Source organism: Mytilus californianus, unplaced genomic scaffold (genome assembly GCF_021869535.1).
Source record: "Mytilus californianus isolate M0D057914Y unplaced genomic scaffold, xbMytCali1.0.p SCAF_2, whole genome shotgun sequence".
NCBI lineage: Eukaryota > Metazoa > Mollusca > Bivalvia > Mytilida > Mytilidae > Mytilus > Mytilus californianus.
Window position 1 is genome coordinate 76,165,949 of NW_026262668.1, and position 21,304 is coordinate 76,187,252.

Genomic DNA, 21,304 nt, shown 5'->3' on the forward strand with positions numbered 1-21,304 from the left:
ATGTTTGTTCGTCTATTTTCTCTGATAAATCGGTTGTTTGTGGTCGAGATGGTTTGCAGCACTGTTTAATATTTTGGATATCCTTTTTTGCATTGTATAAATTTCACCATTAGGTGACTATATTTGAGTGGCTGATTTAAGAAGAGTCGATTCCAGAAAACAACCGTAAATAACAAATAGGTTAGCCTCACAGAAATAGTTTAGTCAATGAATCGGATATATGAAAAATTTTGATAACATCTCGAAAACATAGCGTAACTGGTTTGAATTAGACATTTACAAGTCACCATCGAACCTTTTTTAAGAGTTGTTGTTCGGGTTATGGTTTGTGCAGAGAGATTTTGGTATTTTTCACAGGGCTTGAATTTAAAGGTATAAAAACGGACTGGAATAAAAAGGGCCATTCTATTTCGGAAACAGACTGTTTAAAATTTTACAGTTATATTTGTTACCTTTGCAATTAACATCGCGAACTACACGATCCGTGCCACGAAAAGATCATTAACTGCGTATTGATCTCGAAATCACTTTAAGTTGTAGTTCATCTTATTCATTTGAGCAATCATATTCTTGCGTATTGTTGTTTGCCACATGCATTGATGTAAAAAAAACTATAGGTCGACTTGAAAGAATGTCAAACCTTTCAAACGAGAAAGCCTAAGGATTGATTTATGGCATAACAATTAACAAAAAACAAATATGACAGACAGCAACCAACGACAACCACCGAATTACGGATTCTGGACGTGGGACAGGCATACTAAAATGGCGGGATTAAACATTTTTTTTGAACGCTGTACCCTTCTTAACTTGGAACAGTGGTGTAACAGCAAACATAAGAACAGGAATGAAAAAAGTGGGGAAAAATATTTTTAAAAAAGAGGGAGGGTATTCCATTCAACAAGTACCAGAAGTCTTTTTTAGGCTAGCTTTTAAGGTTTTAGTACAAATAAACATTGATAAAGATAACCAAATTTGTATTTACTTTTCACTGCTGTGTTCGTGTTCAATTTGAAATTCAACTAATATGAAAATAGCTGTCCATTACAGCCATTGTTCACCATTCGACCATTTCAATTAGCGTAAGAATATGTACCCCTAGTCATGTCTAAATATGTGCACCAAATGTTACTCGTGCTAGTATACACCTATTGACTGGTTATGAGGGTAATACAAAGTTTGTTGTCTCTTAGATACAAACTATTGCTAGAGGCGAAGCTTTTATCTTTATCTTTATATGTATACGGACCCTATGAAAGAGCTGTTTTTCTGTTCTAGTACTTAAACTGAGAAAAAAACCGAATATACAAAATTACTAACACAGAAAAATTAAAATACAAAGGTGGAAAACATTATAAACCATAATTTTTCATTCCTTTTTCCTGAAAAAAATTCGAATCGCCTTTGATTGTTGATGTCCTAGATAGTAAAAAAATCATGTCTTGCAGTACAGGTACTATATATATACACATCTCAATCTTGAATTATGTAAGCTTCTATTTATTCAGATACACTGATCATGGACAAAATATTAACTTCTGCGGAAATAACCTGCTTCCGTTTGATTGTCTTCCTATTGTTTCATGTATTAAACTATGTTAAGGTCGTCTGTTCCAATTAAGTGCGCATTATACTAATGTGCGAAAAGTTAAAGTTGCTGCAGCGAGTAGTTCGTTTGAATTGATTAACAATCGATTTTTTAAATATCTGATGAAATCGGTAGATTTTTGCACGTATTGATTCCAGTTACAGCATGAAGGACCATGAAGGTTGTTGTGTCCTTTTACCGACCTTGATACATGTTTCCTATCAACGTTTTGGGAAAGATGAATTTAATCGATTATATCGCATTTTATGTCATTTCAAAAATGGTGATTGTTAATGGTAAATATTCTAAAAGTGTTTTCGAATCAAACCAATAGACATACATTAAAATACGTATATTCGTATACATATATGTGTTATTGATTATTGCTAGGATTGGCTGAAAAGTGCTGACGATATGAGCCCACGACATTTCTGAAGAAAGCATTATAAGCGTTATTTCAATTCTGTTAAATTGAAGAATAAAGTAAGTACATGTAAGTACCATTTCTTATACATTTTTTAAAGTCTTAATCAGGACAAACTATCGAAGAAAAGCAATCCAGATTTTGTAAAGTATATAGTGGTTCAAAGAAATTGCAAAACATGAATATGATACTTCTTTTTTATAGTTTAAAATGTTGAATCCAAATCTTTGTATCTAAAAATTTGAAAACAAATGTGTTCAAAAATCATTTTGAAATCTTGGATTTGAAAACAAACTTTAGAATGTTCAACTATGATCATTTTTAGTTTTCAAACTCAAAATTGACTTTTTTATATATATTTATCTATTGAAAATAATGCACTATTATACCCCAATGGGGTTGGTGGCATACATGAAAACAAAATAACACATTACATAATACATCACAACAATAATAAAGAAAGACATGAATTTATATAAGAATCCGTATAAAAAGAAAAATATGTTGGATTATTTGTCTAGAAGACTACAACATAACAACACAATGCAACTAAAACACAAGCGCATGTACCTGGAAAAATGTTGACGTTTTTTTTTCAAGTTAGTGTATACAGCACACTAAAATATGTTACTATTTATGTTTATGTTTTCATCTTTTTACAAGATGTTAAGATAAATTCTTTTAAGTTTAGTTTATTATCCAATATAGTGCACTAATTTCTCCTTAAACAAATTGCTTTCAACAGAATGTCGGAAAAAACAACAAAAACACCAGAAAGAGATATCAGAGGTGTTGGATCTCCCAAAGCTAGATTACTCAAGAACCAACGAAATCGGAATGATTCAGTTGTCAGTAGAACTCGTCATGATTCCGTTCTCAGTGGTCGGAGTGTTGGAAGCGGGAGTCTCCATCGTCGGTTGTCATACAGAAGACAGTCGAGTCTTGGTCTACCTCATTGTGACTCTTTTAAGTCCATGATACTTGAAGAAAAGAAAGAAATAGAGATAGAAAAAGAAGGAGGTAAAATAGTTATTATTTCAGTTTGATCGGGACGGAGACCCTTTACTCTACCACCTGCATTTATCAACATAAAACATATTTTGGATCTTGAACAAATCATCATAATAAAGGTTATGATGACAAGCTATCAGTAACTGCAAGTACTCTCAGATCTGTCATTAATGTCTTTTTGTTATGGGGATGTATAAGTACCCTGCCACGTCCACTCTGTGTTTTTGTTAGATGTATTTCTGCTTTGTATCCATCTGATGAGTTCAGCCCTTTTCAGCTGATTTTTATAGTTTGTTCTTATGTTGTACTGTTACACCACTGTCCCAGGTTAGGGGAGGGTTGGCGCCTTCAAACTAGTTGAACCCCGCCACATTCTGTATGTGCCTGTCTTAATTCAGGAGCCTGTAATTCAGTGGTTGTCATTTGTAACTGCATATCATATTTGTGTTTCGTTCATTATTTTGTACATATATCAGGCCGTTAGTTTTCTCGTTTGAATTGTTTTACATTTGTCATTTCGGGGCCTTTTATAGCTGACTATGCGGTATGGGTTTTACTCATTTTTGAAGGCCGTACGGTGACCTATAGTTGTTAATTTCTGTGTCATTTGGTCTATTGTGGAGAGTTATTTCATTGGCAATCATACCCCATCTTCCTATTTTTATATTTAGACGGAAAAAAGTTTCGAAATAGTTAATTTCACTGAATATATAAGTTTACCAACATATTAAAATAAGTCGGACTCCTATCTCATTAACGTATACCTAACATCTATTTTTATTCATAAATAAGTATTTAAAGTAATTGGAAAACGTCAAAATAAGAAACTGTAATCAAACTCATTAACGTGTTGAGGAATCTAATAAATCAAAGCACGATCGAAACAACTCAACATTTTCAAAGGATATCCGGGGGTTGGTACTTTTCTTTTTCTTCACGTAAAAATCGACAAACAATTTTATTGAACATCTCTTTTTTTCAAAATGCAGTAAGGGAATTACCATTTGATTTTTTTAGGGGGGGGGGGGAGGGGCTAGGATGAAAAATTTTGTCCTGCATTTTTTTTTAGTTGTAATCTCTGTCCTGCCTTTTTTTATTAGTTTATCCTGACCTTTTTTTTACATAAATTGTCATCCTGCATTTTTTTTTTGCAAAGTTGCTCATCCTGCCTTTTTTTTTTTACTCAAAACTCCTGTCCTGGCTGTTTTTCAAATTTCATCCTAGCCCCCATAAAAATCAAATGGTAGCTTCCTAACCTAGAATTTCGCCTCTTTTTTTTTTTATTAATACAAGTATTTTTTCGTGCTGTCTTTAGTATTTATCTTCTTCTTGTCACGACTATAAATTTTATTTAACAACCAAAAGGTTGAGTGGAGTGTATAAATATGGTCTGCCCTAGACCTCTCTCGCCCGGCAGTAAAAACCTTACTAAAATGGGGCATCATTTTGGGTTTGTTGGCTGTATAAATACGCAGGCACGTCAGGTCGGATTGGAAACCTTACATCCGCTGCCTTGTGTAGGGTAAGCGCCACTCTCTCTGCGTGCTTAAGAACAATATCAACAACTCTTTAGGGGCCCGGAAATGCAACACCAAGCCTATACAAGTAATATTTGTCGCTGAACTTAAAATCAATGTTCACCAACTGACGTATTAGTGATGATAGCCTCCAAAATATGAGATCTAAGTAAAATAAGGATATCTTACATAACACTCTTTATCTTACTGCTTTGTTTAATCATATTTTACAGACGAAGAATACTATGCAAGAAAGAGTAAGACCATAAATTTGTCTTTAAATGTTGTAAATCGAATGTTTGTTTTCATTTTCTCTTATTTGATTTTTCATTTTGTTTCTCGTCTTATGTTTTTTATTCAGTAATACTGATTTTGTGTTTGATTAATAAAAGCCTATTTCTTCTCTGAAAGTCAGTTTCTACCTTTATTGCATCAAATTTCGCAATTAATTTATCTCATTTCATTAATGATGACGAATCGAATTCGGCTAGAAATGTCTTTTATATCCCCTTTTCAGTCAAATTTTATAAAATTTAACAATTGTGCACACATTTTTTTATTCATTCGTTAACATCATTTGTGTGTAAAAGTATTTTTCAAAGTATACAAAATTTCAACACAGTACATTAAATAACCGAAGCACTTTAGTCGAAAGGCAATTAGAAAACATAACATGGCATCGTACGCAACACAAAACAAAACAAAACAAAACAAAACAAAAAACAAAACAAAACAAAACAAAAAACAAAACAAAACAAAACAAAAAACAAAAAACAAAAAACAAAAAAACAAAAAAACAAAACAAAAAAAAACAAAAAAAAACACCAAAAACAAACCAAAAAACAAAAAAATACAAAAAAATAACCAAAAACCCAGCACGTTTTTCTGTATTTGTCTACTGGTGCTAGCTAGACGTGTATTTTTCAAATATTTGTGCTGTAAAATTTGATTTCATGAAACAATAGAAAAGTGTTAATATATGTCTCTGATATAATCAAATGAAATAATCATGAAAATTAGACAGTTTGCCTCGAAGTTTCATCGGCTAGACATGTCCTCAAATGCCTCAAATTACTAGTAAAATATGAGTGGCTTTCAACATTATGATACAATTATCATAAACTTCAATCTTCAATCTTTCCTTTTTTGAAATTCTAAGAGGATAGAAATGATTTTTTTTTAGAAAAATACATAAACAAGAAAAAAACAAGATCGTTCTTTTAAAAAAGGTACTTATTTGGAAGATTTGCTTCATGCAATGATAAACTACTTTGGCAAGCAAAAAAAATTACTCAAGAAAAAGTCGTCTCAGTCATGTCACTTTTCGAATTGGTTCATATTGAAGGATATCTGTTTATTTCCCTTTCAGTTCCATGGTGGACATCTAAACGTTTATGTTTATCCATAGTATGTTTTTGTGGATTTTTCTGTCTTTATGCTCAAAGGGTGAATCTAAGTATAGCCATTGTCTGTATGGTGAAATATGAACATTCACCAAACAACGACCAAACAGTCGACAATAGATCATCTATATATAATATAAGTACTAATTATACTTCAAATGGCGGGAGTACACTTTCCGAGGATGAAACAAGTACAGTGATCATTAGAAGTACAATAAAACAGTGTCCAGTGGCACGGTCAACATCAAGTCTGGCAAGTACTAGTACAAAGTCACTTAAAATGTCATCAAATTAAAAGTTTTCATGATAACGCTACCGTCATATGTGTTTCATTTTGGAGTACAAAGATTTATTTGTTAAACACGAGAACAAAATTCCAAATTTTGGTATACGCATTAAATCTTTGAACTAAACATGCCAAACATTTTGAAGTCATTATTTATGAAAATAATTTATCTAGCAAACAACACATTAGGATAGAATTATTTATTTGAATTAGGACATGCATGTGACTCAGTTCAAATATTTCCCAATAAAAATCTTAATTTCTTGATTTTGTACATTTTTTACCATTTGTTTGTGTTGATCTTTGACTATCAAACACCTACAAACTAACGGACGCCAAAAAATCTGAACTTTGCCCCAATACGAAATCTGTTAATTTGCGACTCGTTTAGCAAACCATGAGGTCAAAGACAACTGACATATGCCATACAGAAACTGTATACAAAACAGCATGTGTATAGTAAATATTCATTGTTCCTTTGTCTTTTTTTCTCATGACATATCAAGGTTAATGTTAATGGTAAACGCCGTCATTTTATTGGCAGTTTTAAAACCCTTCAATGACGTTTTGTTTTCCTGTGTTGTTATCTTAAAATTGCTTTTTCGCTGTAAAGACAAAGAACCAATTGCAGTCGCACTCTTGGGAAAGTTTAAACCTATTATCCGCTTTATAAAAGATGGCTGATCATCGCTGCTGTTACCAAATAGGGTCGCCAGGAGGTTATTATCACCGGCCACCATCAAAGGTTTCATCCACCGTTAATGCTGATTGTAGATTTAATATATATAATATAGATTATTGAAAATTAAAAAAAAAGAGATTGTTTTTATATCCTACAAAAGGACTACCAAATACCAAACTTTGGATAAATGTAACATTTTTATGTAAGCTGTTGACCCTTAATATAAGCATGAAAAACAGCATCCTTGATCACTAAAATAAAGAAAATGAACATACAATAAAATTTTAAGAACACATTGGGGCAAATATATTGCTACCGAACGATAAGAAAACTATAAAATGTAATGCCAGTTTGAAATTATTATGGAACATTAAAACAACTATCAATCATGGTGCCTCTGTTACTAAATATGTCAAACTGTGTGATTGTTTAAAGCCTTCTCGGACTAGATGTTGTTGAAAAGGTTCTTTGATGGTATTATCTTTCGGCATTACGATGAATGGCATCCCAATATGGTTATTGTCGTTGACATTGTTCTTTAATATTGAGTCAGAGTCGTGCATAAATGCAAGAATTCAGAACAAAATGTAAAAAAAAATGATGCGAGTTATCATCAAATTGGGATCGTAATATTAAGGAGGTTCCTTAATATATATGTCTATTTATTATCTGCGGCGTTGTATTGCTGTCTCTTTGACGAATACTCAACACCTCTTCTTATTCACTGCAATAGTACAAGGATATAGTGTTACATAGTTTTATTGGATATTAATCTCCCTATCAGCTTTGAATTATTTATGATTGTTTTTTACTTGCAATTAACCAAATTAAAACCGTGAATCAATACAATACCTGCAGGATAGGAGTTAGAGTCGTTTAATTTTTCTAGAAATATGAATATTATCTATAATACCTCAACTTAAACTTCAACTGTTTGGGTTCTGCTATCAATCATTCGGCGTTAAGCGTACTTCCTGATGGAGGTAAATCCAGAAAGCGCTTCGGTCGATTGAAATTGATAGTATTAAGCAAATAAATAATCCCTATCGTGATTACGTTTATAAAATATGAAGAAATGCTTAATTTGTATTTTCTTTTAGATGTATCTGAAAAATCAACATTTTGTCACTGCTTGTCAATGAAGTTTGGTGTATGAAGCTGTTTTGAATTACGTTTTAATAGTAAATGACTAAAAACTTATAACAATATATGAATAATATATTATATTTAACACACATCACAGTAGTAATGATTTTTTTTCATCTGCTTGACCACAGTATTTTTTTTCATCAAATTGGGGATCAGACTATTTTAGGAAAAGACCATTACCCCCCCCCCCCCCCTTTTTGAGGTTAAATGGTCGTTCCCTTATGGGCATTTTCCACTGCACTGTTTATATTGTTTTATTTTTTATTATATCTTATTCTTTAGATGGGAGAGTTTGTTTGGGACAAAAAACTGCAAGGTTTGATTCTTGGAGCTTTTTTCTGGGGTTACACCCTTCTACAAATTCCTGGAGGCTGGTTGGCAGAACGATTTGGACCTCGGCTTACTATTTCAATAGGAATGATACTAGTATCAACACTAACACTACTTACACCTATCTGTGCCAGAACAAGTCCATATCTTCTAACTGTTTGTAGGGTATTTATTGGTGTGGGCGAAGTAAGTACAATATATTTTATATATCTTATCAAATAAGTTTGTTAACGGCAATGTTTTAATAGTGTAACAATTTTCTTCATAAATCATTTTGAGTATACTCTTTGAAAAACAAAAACTGTTGTCAATTTGGATTTGGCCAGTTAAGTTAGTTTATTCGTCTCGGGCAAACATTTAAAGGAGGGATAGCCTGATATTCCGCTAATATTGAAAAAAGTTAACGCCATTTCATTTTACAATGTATTAGTCAACAACAAACTTTAAACTTAATAACATTAAACATGATACATAGAAAAAACTGCTGAATTATCCAATAAAAACCATTTATTTCAAAATGCGATTGCATATAATTCAGAAAAGTGCGAGAAAGGATGACAAAAAAGTGGCACCCTATTTCAAAAATGTGAAATTATTATTCAAATATATAAAATGACTTTCAAACATCCAATTTTCAAATTTTGGGTTTAAAAAAGTGCATGGTTTTTTAAATCACTTAATAGAAAAAAATCCCGTTTATTCCCTTAAATATATGGTTTTGTTGAGAAAACAACACTTTGTTAACATTAGGTCAATTGGGCATATTTTTTTTTATCTAGGCACCATGTATCTAATTTCATTATATAATTAAAAATATACATTTATTTTACATTGTTTCATTTCTTTGTGATTTTTTTTCCAAATAGTTATTTGAAAAAACATTCACACAATCATAAACAATCAAAACAATAGAAAAAGATAACCATTAACAAACAATTAACAAACCATTTACAAACCATTAACAAACCATTAACAAACAATTAACAAACAAAAACAAAACGAAAACAATCACATAAAAGAATATCTGCTCTTTTATCTCATGTTTTCAATTGTTTTACATTTTTAAACGTATCAACATTAGATTGTGACTAAACGCGTTTAATTTTCTGAAACTTAGTAGTAAATGTCCAAAGGAAGTTTTTAAACCCCAAATTGCATAGAGAAAACATTGACATTATTAAGCGTTCATAATTCTTCCGTCTTTCGTTTTTCAACAATGTTCTCATGTGAAACCAAAATACCACTAGTCGAATAAAAACTACCTTTTTCCACATCTATCATTCGTTTTTAAAAGTAGCTTTACACGTCCGTCGTTAAAAAGGTAAAGAAGCAGTAAGAACACAGATCGCAAAGTTGCAAAAACACGACCCTTAAGAATTTTAGGTTATCGCGCAATTTACCATCAGTGATAATGGGCCATTACCAAAAAAAAAGAAATAAAAAAAAGGAAGACAATTATAGCCGAAATGATTATATGGCGGCGTTCGCTTTCGAAATTACTTTGATATTTCTTTTTATATCCATTTCGAATGGAATTTACCGCCTCGGTGGTCTCAGGCACGATAGCGTGTTCGCCTCGACTGGCGAGGTCGTGGGTTGGAACCCCGGCCGGGTCAAACCAGACTTTAAAATTGTCATTTGCTGCGTCTCCGCTAAGCACGCGGCATTAAGAATTAAGAGCAAAGACTGGTCGGCTCGGAGTAAGAATAATGTGTCCGGGTAGGATGACATTTCTGCCTGCGGACTGTGACCTTATGAACTAGCACTTTAAAAATCCGGCTTAGCCTGTCGGTCTTGTACAAAGCAGGATTAATATTCATATTATATTAATATGTTCTCGCCCTGAATATGCATTTAATTTGACACCCATCATCATCATCATCGAAGTGAATTTCGTTATTGAGTAATAAAAGGTCATACGAGTTTCAACAAGAAACACTTTATATTATCTTATATCGTTTTCATGTTTTAGCGTGTGGAAAATTCATCTATCAACTGTGCGTACGTATGCAGTAGCGACATGGATTTTATTTACGCAATTTAATACTGAAACCTATTTAATTAAAGATTGACATTTTTCTTTATTTGACTACTTTAATATTCAAATGTTAATGTCTATAGAGTGTCTAAATGCCATTTTGTTTTTATTTGTTGAAATAGTTATCTGTTTTTTTTTATAGTTATTAGGATTATAACACAATGTTTACTGCTGTACCTCAATTTTTGACATTTTTACCTATTATGTCGGTTTGTTTTGCTCACACATTGTTTTCAATATAATGGAATTCTATGCGACTGTCATACAAGTGAGAGGTTTAGCTAGCAATAGCACCAGGTTTAATCCATCGTTTTCTACATAAGGAAATGCCTGTTCCAAGTCAGCAAAATGACAGTTGTTTTCCATTCGTTTGATGTGTTTGAGCATTTGATTTTGCCATTTGATAAATGACTTTCCGTTTTGAATTTTCCTTCGAGTTCGGTATTTGTGTTATTTTACTTTTTAATAATCAACTTAAGGTACTTTCAGAAAGGTACTTTCAGAAACGATAGTCTAACTTACCATGACATACTTGCAGGCAACTATGTATCCTGGAGCACAGGTTCTGTGGGCAAAATGGTCTCCTCCTGAAGAAAGAAGTAGATTAGTAGGATTTTCATTTGGAGGTAAAGGAATTACAGTAAATTTTAAAAAGAAAAAAAACAGACATACTAGGATATAGCTCAATTTATAAGCTTTCTTCTAAAATACTGATGCAATTTCATGATTTTCCAACCTTTTGTGACTTATCGTTAAAGATTATGAATATGTTATAATAGTTGTTCAATCTTTGCGTCTTTGGATTTTTTTGGCCATTGGGTAGAGATTTAAAATTAATTTGCTAAATCATATATATCAAAACCAGACCAAGTGTTTCTTTAATTATACACCAGTTCCAAAGTAAGGGATATACAGGTTTTTATTCAGGAACTTCAAATCAGAGATTTCTGAAATTTGGTAACAAGCTTCATGTGAGCATGTCTTAAAGTGTGATGCATTTTCAGATTAAATGCTCATCAACTCCTTTTTATATACGGTGGTGTATATAATGTTATACAATTAACTCTCATACGTACGGCCGCCGATATTGAGCTTGCTCTCAGTAACTGCGAGCATTCTTTGATACATTATTGTTAAATATTGTTTTGCATGTTCTTGTGTTCTCAGTTGTGTCGGTAACTGTCTTTTCTGTTATTAAGTTTTTGGTACGTTGTGTTACAATTATAAACTTTTAATTGGGGTTTCCACTGTTCAGGATTAATACGGGGAGTATAGATGTCTTATTTTAAGAAGTTTAAACCCGCTACTATTTTAGTAGTTATACCTATGTCAGTTATAATTAAAATTATTAGCACGGGTTTTTAAAATGTTTTTCTTTCGCTCAAACTTAACTTCCATCAACTAACATCTGGTGCATTTTCAACAAGATGAAATGATTCTAATCAGATAGAAAACATGGACAAGCAATCTTTGATTTGTATTGGCCTATTTTCAAAAATCTTCTTCTCCAAACTAGACTACACAGTGAAATTTTCCAAAACTTTAGGGGATAGTTTGAAATAAAGCCACCTGAAGCTTAGTTTGCCAAATGTTATCTTTTTGTTAAAATTGTAAAAGTTTTAAAGGATTGAGCTTCGTAGAGCCTTTAGAGCTATTTTCCTAATGCTTGTGGTTTAAAGGTTTGGTTGGCTTGTTCAAGCATTGTAATTAAGATTGACATCTGCAATCAATAGATAGGCGGGCTTCAGCTTGTATACATTATACTTAAATGTTATTGAATGTTGAGTAAAATGCAGAGTACATGTATAATATTCCTAAACTACAAGGATTAGGAAAACAGCTCTAAATATGTCGTATTTTACAGGATGCCAGCTTGGAAATGCCCTAGCTTTTCCTATCGGTAGTTTATTGTGTGCCTATGGCTTTGACGGTGGATGGCCTTCGATATATTATGTTTTAGGTGAGAAAGTAAAACTAAATGTGCTATATAAACATATCTACTAAGACTGAAAAAAAATCATTCCTCCGATTATCAAAATTTAAACAGGTTGTCATTATTATTATCATTATCAAAATTTAAACAGGTTGTTATCATTAACATATCATTATCAAAAACTGCATAGATTGACAAAATCATTATTTGCCACAAAAGTCAGAAAACAATGGCAAATACTGATGTTTCAAATTCCTCTAGACAAATTTATTTTTTGTTGTTTTATACAAATTGAATCTATCGTTTTTCTTCTTTGTCATTTCATATACTTAGGGAGCAACCATTTAACTTCAAGGAAGGGGGGGATTATGATTTTTTTCTGAGTCAGAAAATTTTTTCGAACATTTTTATTTAGTTTTTCGATGCTATCAATTAAATCATTTTTTTTTCAAAATTTAACACTATAAGGTATTGGGAAAATCTGGATTCAGAATATTTTTTTTTTGTCATCTGCTTGACCAGATTAATTTTTTTTTCATCAAATTGGGGATCAGAATATTTTTTCAGAAAAGAAACCATTACCCGCCTCATGTTAAAGATTTAACTTCAAACATTTTTATCTGTAACAGGAAGTTGCTGATACGTAAAATCAATGTTTGTCAAAGACTGCAATATTCAAAATCATTAAAACAGTAGTTGCGATATTTCAAATATTTATTTTCTAGTGCAATTTAGATTTCTATAAACAAAGTTTGTTTGCATTAGGATTTTTCGTTTCTAATGTCAATTTATATTGTTGTCTGTTCATTGGTAGACTTTTGTAATTTACCTATTATTCTTCATGATTAGGTGCTGTATCATGTGTATGGTGTGTTATATGGATAGTTTTTGTTCGAGATTCTCCCGAAGAAATGCCAGGTATAACAGATATAGAAAAGAAATATATATTGCATTCCCTTGGTGACGACGATGATCCCGATTATCAGCATCATCATAAGGTAAAATGAAGAGATATGTAAAAATAATCGAAACATTCTTGGTAAGACAAGAGATACTAGTGCTATGCAAAAGAAAAAGTAATCGACACACATGGTTAATTGACGAGATACTTGTATGGAAAAGTAAAAGTAATCGACACACCTGTTATAATGAAGAGAAATGCATTGGATAAAGTAATCGACACACCTGATAAGATAAAAAGTATACTAGTATACAAAATAACAAGTAATCGACACACCTGGTTAAATGACGAGATATGCATAGTTTAAATTATCGACACACCTGATAGATGACGAGATATGCAAAGTGTCAAGTAATCGATACACCTGGTAAGATGACGAGGTATGCAAATTATAAAGTAATCGAAACACCTGGTATATGAAGAGATACTAGTAGACGAGACGAGTTTCAATTAAATAATGCCATTTATAGTTATTTATATGCTGAAATGTTCGAAATCAAAAGATTAAAACGCCTAAATGTGAAGGGTTTTAGAAGCATCAAAACAAAACTTCTACGTCATTTGGTCTCTGGTGGAGAGTTACAAGTCTCATCGGCAATCATACCACGTTTATTTATGTTCATATATACTGTTCAGATTAACCAAAACCATCTAAGGTAAACTTCAAGTGAAGGATTCACAACCATTATTATGATAGTTTTACTACAGTTACATACTCAACAAACTTAAAGTTTAAAAACCGTCAAAATGTGTACTTTAAATATCTAGTGATAAACTTGCGAAATATTTTTTCAAAAATATTTGGAAATGAATAGTTCAGAGTAGTAAATTAAACGAATATAATTGAAAAATATAGTGTAAACAAACAGTTATGTACATTGTAGTATAAATGATATGTTTCTAATTGTGGGCATCTTGATCTTTTCATACAGCATTCACCAAAACCTTGGAAAAGCATATTGTCGTCTGGTGCTATGTGGGCTATACTTATAGCTAATGCGTGTGGGAACTATGGTGCATATATGTTGTTGACGCAAATGCCTACATATATGAAAGAAGTTTTAAAGTTTGATATTAAGTCGGTAGGTAGAAGATATGTCATATTTTTCATGACCTTTATTAGAATAATTGCTTGGTAACATTCAGTTGAAAAATACAACAAATCACTGGTTTGATACTTACTATGTACTTTAACCTCATGTTCAAGTTAGTCATATTTTTTACACAGTCTGATGTGTAAAGCTTTTGACAAAAACAATATATTACACACCAAAAAAGATAGCAAAATAAAATAGAAAGAAAGAACACGAAAATAAGAAATAAAATACACAACCAACACACAATACAAATTGAATGATGATTGTTAAAACATTAGAATAAACTTTAAATTGGATTTTCCGTAATCAAATTTACAAAATGTATGCCATAGGACCATAAAAAACTCGCACTTGAGCAGTATATTTTCTTCAGAGCCTTTAATTAATGTGTTTCTTTAAATAGTATCTTGATTTATTAATTTCAGAACGGAGTATTTTCTATGATACCATACTTGTTATTTTGGGTTTTTATTATAATTGCTGGAATTTTCGCCGATTTCCTCATAGCTAGAGAGATACTTTCAATTGGTGCTACGCGTAAACTATGTTGTGCAATAGGTAAGTCAGTCTGTTTCTATATATACCTGTTTTTTTCAACTGTTATTTGAATTAAAAGTTCCTATAATGATTTCTGAAGGATGTGCTACAAGATAGTAATATTAGGAGATGCATGTGTGAAACTTGGAATTTTATATAAGTTATCTCCATTCTAATGCAAAATGGACAAACCTTTGCATTTTTGTTACTATTCCTTTTTTCTCCTTATATTTCTTTCACACTTTTTGTGCTGCTTATTTCTCGGAGAAATGGACTGGACCAATTTTGATAAAACTGTACCATAATCATATACACCTTGTGCAGTTCTGCAATCAGTGTGTGGGCTTTTTTAATGGCCACTGTTACCATGGAAACATCAAATATGAGAAAACTTGAGAATTGATTCAAACTCCATGAAATTTACAGATATGTGACCTGTCATGTGTAGATGTGCCAATCATTTTTGTTGTGGAAATATCTAAATGGAAAAATTGAAAGTTGTACTAATATTTTTGTCCACTTTAATTTAAGAATTCTCGAGCACTTAAACTGATATGGTATTGCTATGGATGTTTCCGTTTAATGATATTAAATTGAATAAAACTGAATTAATATTTAGTAGAAATCAGTTAGTCTCGGCGATTTACGCGTCAAAACTGCTATGTCGTAGCTTTCCACGTGTTTTTATTGTTTGCTTTATTTTAAAAAATGGTTTTGCATATAATTTGCATATAAACTTGAATGCAGTCTGCTGTCAATATGTTTTTCGTTTAATGTTTTTATCATATATAGGGTCATTGAAATTCAGTTAAAAATCTCCCATTGACTTCAATGCAAACCTATTGCTGAAATTAAATTTATACCTGGTTTTTCTTTAGAAATCAGAAGCTTTCGTATATATCATTCCCTAAAGTATAAATGTAGACCCATCTTTTGCATCAATCAAAACACAGGGTTATGCGGATTTTTTGGGCCATTTACCTGGTCTTGTTTGCAAACACTGTAGATTCGCACTCAATTCTAAAACTGACCCCTATTACTTTACAATCCTGAAGTAAAAAATATAAGTGCATTCAGCATTCGTCATTCATTTTTTTTTCTCATCACTTGGCGTCCATCGTCCGTCGTCGTCCGTTAACTTTTACAAAAATCTTCTCCTCTGAAACTACTGAGCCAAATAAAACCAAACTGTGCCTAATTCATCCGTAGGATATCTAGTTTGAAAAATGTATCCGATGACCCCGCCCATCAACCAAGATGGCCGCCATGGCTAAAAATAGAACATGGGGGTAAAATGCAGTTTTTGGCTTATATCTCTGAAACTAATGCATTTAGAGCAAATCTGACTTGGGGGAAAAATGTTTATTAGGTCAAGATCTATCTGCCCTGAAATTTTCAGACGCTTATGGAAATTTTGAAGTTTTTGGTTATTATCTTGAATATTATAATAGATAGAGATTAACTGTAAACAGCAAAATTGTTCAGCAAAGTAAGATCTACGTACAAATAAGTCAAACATGACAAAAGTTGTCAATTGACCCCATAAGGAGTTATTGCCCTTTAAATCAATTTTTTACAATTTTTCGTAAATTTTTGTAATCTTTTACAAAAATCTTCTCTGATGAAACTACTGAGACAAATTTAACCAAACTTGTCCACAATCATCCTAAGGGTATCTAGTTTAAAAGAATGTTGAGCTCTACCAACTGTCCGTTTACGTCAAAATTGTCAGACGACTTCTTATAGGAGTTATTGCCCTTAAATGACAACTTTTACCATTTTTTTTTCATTTTTGCCTATTATCTTGAAAACTATAATAGATACAGAGAAACATCAAAATGCAAAAATGATCAGCAAGACAAGTTCTACAAATAAGTTTGCATAGTCGAAATCGTCAGCATACTCCTTATGAGAGTTATTGCCCTTTCATGGTGATTTTTACAATATTTTGCGTTTTTGCCTTCTTAAAAAATATAATAGATAGATAGAATCTTAAATAGGCAAAATTGATCAGCAAGACAAGATCTACAATTAAGACAATATAGAGGAAATCGTCCGATCTACTAACAAGTCACATTTTGCTGATAAAGGTAGTAGGCTGTCACTCTTTATGGGAGTGATTGCCCAGCCCCTTAAATAAGGATTTGTTTACCCTCTTTTGTGTTTTGAGCAAAAAAAACTAAAGAAGATAGAGAGAAACTAAACAGACTAAATGATCAACAAAACAGAGATTTTTCTTATGAATTCTATTCTTGTCTTCAATGTTGGAGAGTGTCCTTTGTTGAATATACACATAGACCAAGGTGAGCGACACAGGCTCTTTAGAGCCTCTAGTTTCATTTATTTTAACCCTAGTTTTGATCCAACTTATCAAAAATATTTATTACAAAAAGTAACTACCAATCAAGGAGCACAAGACTTCAATGGGCGGTCCTTAATGACGTATGTTTATTTATTGAATTTGCCCTACAAAATCAGTCCGCTTTTTTTTTCCTTTTGAATTGTTTCGCATTTTGTCATGCATGGGCCTTTTATAGCTTACTATACGGCATAGGTTTTGTTCATTAGTTATACCTGCGTCACACTGTCCCGAGATTGACACCGCATGGACACACGTCTTAGAATCTTGTGAAACTGAAAACTGAAATTCAAAAAAAATGTTAATCTTTGCTGCATATTGCTAAAAAAAATTAGAAAAAATCATGAACATACAAAATCTATAGATCTTTCAGGTCAAACATTTTCTGAGTGTTACACATAGTTCTTAGAATGTTACAATATCCCAAAATTTACCTATTTTCAAGTCTTTTAAGTTTTCGAGTACACCGGACTTCTCTTGTCACGTAAACGTTCCACATAGCAATATTGTCTTTTCGTGAATATAACAATTTTAAGTCATGTCCGTGCAGGTTAAAAAATAAAGATAAATATTTTTGTAAAGTAGGTTATCCGCTAAAATATTTTTACTGTGTTTTATACAATTCTAAGAAAAGGTTGTCTCGATTTCTGTACATACATTTGCGGTCTTCTCAATCTATTTGATTTCAAATTTAAATCGAGATAAGGTCCGTTTGAAATTGCTTATTACCTTAATTTCAAAAGTGCTTCAATCGATTCCATTGGAATTTTTGCCCTGAACTTCTCTGATCTAGCTGCATACATATACGGATAATTGGCGTGTTCCATGCAGAGAGGTATACAGTCAGTAAAAAAATAATTTGAAGTTGGTACACCTGAAATTTATTCACGTAGCAATATTTGAAACCAATTTTACACAAAGCTCCTTTAACCTGCTGTACTCGTCGTTTGCTACTTTAGGAGGGAAATGATACCATTATATGAACATTTTATTTTTATTTCAATTACATTTTATTGTAACTATTTACCAGAACGTTTTCTTGTGAATTTGTAATTAATAGCGTCCTTGCTGAAACGAGACAATTTGTGAATATTGAAAAGATCAAGATTTCTGTGTTTACAGGGGATGCAATATTTTGTCAATAGATTTCCCACTGCGTATAAAGGCAGTCGTGAGGGCATCTTGTCAAATCGTATAATCTTCGTCTTAACTTCGTGTGATCATCGGTGCCATCGGGCATTTTTCGCCTCACTTAGACAAAACGAAGGAAACTAGAAACTGCCCGATTGCCTAGGGAAGGCAACACAACTACGTAAAGCGTTCGCAATGTCGTCGTGTAGCTATCTTATTATATTACGATGACATAGAGATGGGACCACGGTAAAGGCGAAGACAGCCGATTTCAAGTAGCTTAATTTCAAAAGTGTTAATCTTTGCTGGATATCAATCGATTATTTTGGTATTTTTTTCCTGAACTTCTCTGATCTAGCTGCATACGTATACTGATACTTGGTATGTTCCAGAGAGGTATACAGTGGTGTGTCCTGCGGGTAAACTTCTAAATAAAATATGTAATATCTTAAAAAATACACCTTCATGTGTGTTTCCGGCGCCATTTTGTGACCTTCTACAGGCATCGTACTTGCTTCGGCTGTTGATTAGCCGTTGAACAATTTCGGGCCATCTTTGAGCGAATTTCATATTCGTATGGCTATCTGGTGTCAATTTTGTGACAGTGTGACGCCTGTATTAAGGCTGTACGGTGACCTATTGTTGTTTTCATCCTCGTTCTTATTTCTCTTGTGGGGTTGTCTCATTGACAATCATACCACATCTCCCCATTTCATACTTAATAATTTAAACAAAAAAAAATAAAACCGATGACTCACTATAATTTTCATTTCATTAGAAAGGATATATTTACAGCAACAAAAACATATCACGCATGTCTGATTGGCGAATTTCTTATGACGAAGTTTCGTGGTCACAATTTAAAGGAAGTTTTGACATGCATTTTATACCTCTATTTTATTTTAAAATTGATTCTATCACTGAAAGATGATGCAGTTGAACAAGCTTTAAATGCATTAGAAATTAAAAAAAACACAAAACAAAAAAAAACGAAATACCGCCAAAATACCGGACACTTAACCTTAAATCATTAAACATCGCTTGCATTAATCACAGACAATAGTTCATCTTGATAGTTTCTATTATTTATTACAGGTATGTTTGTTCCAGCTCTTTTTCTTATAATACTAGGATATATGAACTGTTTTAAACAAACAGAAGCGGTAATACTCCTCACATTGTCTATGGCATTTTGTGGCTTTCAATTTAGTTCCTTCTTCATTAATCACGGGGATATTGCACCGAAGTTCGCAGGAACGTTATTTGGAATCACCAATATGGGAGCTAGTGTACCTGGGATTATTGCTCCTTATGTTGTAGGGGCAATTACTCAAGATGTAAGTTAGGTGAAAATACTAGATACTTAACAATTCAGTAATGTCAGAGATTATGTTGACCCAATATGCGAAAATCAAAAACTAGTATATACTGAGAAAAAAACTGAAAAAGTTTTGCATCTGAAAATTATAGGTTTCAGATATTTTGCCATGCAAATTCTTCCTTTATGGAGAAAAATAAAAGGCAGGTTAACTATTAGAATTACCCATTGTCTAGCAAAATTTTATGATGTTTTTTGGTCTTCGACATTCAGAACGATTTAGAACTTAACATATTCATTATGTCGTAATTTATGTGGAACTGTGTCAGGTTGGGTTGCTATCCCATGGACGTATATCCCATATTCAGTTTTTATTAAAAAGCAGAACGTTAAAAACAAATTTTTTTAATAAAGACAAAAATGGGCTACATTTTTTCGTCAATTACTGTGTACTTCTGTTTGATTTTTAGTGAATGTCTCATTCCTTTAACGCCCCTTAAGTCACCGACACTTTATACTTTTATTTGTAATATATATATTAAAAGAAAATGCATGTATAGACTTTTTTGGGACAAGGTTAAAGGAAACACCAAACAAAAAAATCTATTGATATATATAACAAATATGGCTGACATCCTGCGCATCAAGCAAAGAAAAAAAAAAAGGTTCAGATCGCAAACCAAGTTGCCAAAATTACACAGACGTAGTTGACTAAAACAGATCGGAAACCGGGTCGCCAAAAAGTACACAGACGTAGTTGACTAAAACGGTACAGCTATTTCCTGTTGAGCTTATATAAAGAGAAAAATGCGTTCAGAAAATAAAATTTCAGTTTTAATATTTTGATCTTTTATAATTTACCAAGGTAGAATATTTTATTGCAAACTTTAAAAAGGGGTCGTGGGTTACATTTTCTAAGTTATTGTTAAACATATTTATGAGAAATATGCACTAAAAATAATAAGATACAAAAATAAAAATATATTGAATTTTCAGAAAACACAAAAAGAATGGCAGATAGCGTTTTACATAGCCGCTGCTGTGTATTGTGTTGGAGCTGTTGCTTACATTATTTTGGCTAAAGGTGATGTACAGGAATGGGCGGATATTAATCACAAACAAGGACAACAGTCAGAACTTCACGAAATACAAGAAGAGGATCAAGAGCAGGATGAAAAATCCAATAATAAGTTGTAGTTAATACTTCGCAAAGACAGAAAGAAGACTCGAAATGACATATTTGGTTTGTTAAAGTGCAGGTTCAATTTACTCTTTTTCAGTAATTGCAAATTGTTTTTAATAAAATGAGTAACTGATCAGTCTTTTTTTAATATGTTCTTGCTCGTATATACAAACGATATTACTATAACAGTGGTATCACCAGCCCAGTAGTCAGCACTTCTCAGTTGACATGAATTATCATTGGTATGGTCATAATTTTAAATTAACTGTATACAAAACTATGAATTTTTTGAAATACTAATGATTTTCTACTCCAAGAATAGATTACCTTAGCCGTATTTGGTAAAATGTTTAGGAA

The 21,304-nt window shown here is 32.2% G+C and overlaps 1 protein-coding gene across 2 annotated transcripts; it reads left to right on the forward strand.

The window, feature by feature from the left end:
* The first annotated feature begins 1,613 nt into the window (after window positions 1-1,613).
* On the forward strand, window positions 1,614-21,081 carry LOC127728201 (sialin-like). 2 transcript variants are annotated; one of them, XM_052235424.1, is made up of 11 exons: window positions 1,614-2,081; window positions 2,758-3,032; window positions 5,910-6,196; window positions 8,343-8,576; window positions 10,967-11,054; window positions 12,293-12,388; window positions 13,211-13,359; window positions 14,255-14,404; window positions 14,845-14,977; window positions 19,542-19,783; window positions 20,761-21,081. In XM_052235424.1, the coding sequence occupies exons 2-11, from the start codon at window positions 2,759-2,761 to the stop codon at window positions 20,959-20,961; spliced, it is 1,854 nt and encodes a 617-aa protein (XP_052091384.1). In that variant the 5' UTR covers window positions 1,614-2,081; window position 2,758; the 3' UTR covers window positions 20,962-21,081. The 2 variants fall into 2 exon arrangements, with proteins under 2 accessions (XP_052091384.1, XP_052091385.1); XM_052235425.1 differs by having other exon boundaries at window positions 1,614-2,071.
* The last annotated feature ends 223 nt before the right edge of the window (window positions 21,082-21,304 follow it).

Coding starts and splice junctions, on each gene's coding strand:
- LOC127728201 (XM_052235424.1), top strand. CDS start 2,759: ATGTCGGAAAAAACAACAAAAACACCAGAAAGAGATATCAGAGGTGTT. Junction 11,055..12,292: donor AGTAGGATTTTCATTTGGAG/GTAAAGGAATTA, acceptor CGTATTTTACAG/GATGCCAGCTTGGAAATGCC. Junction 19,784..20,760: donor TAGGGGCAATTACTCAAGAT/GTAAGTTAGGTG, acceptor TTGAATTTTCAG/AAAACACAAAAAGAATGGCA.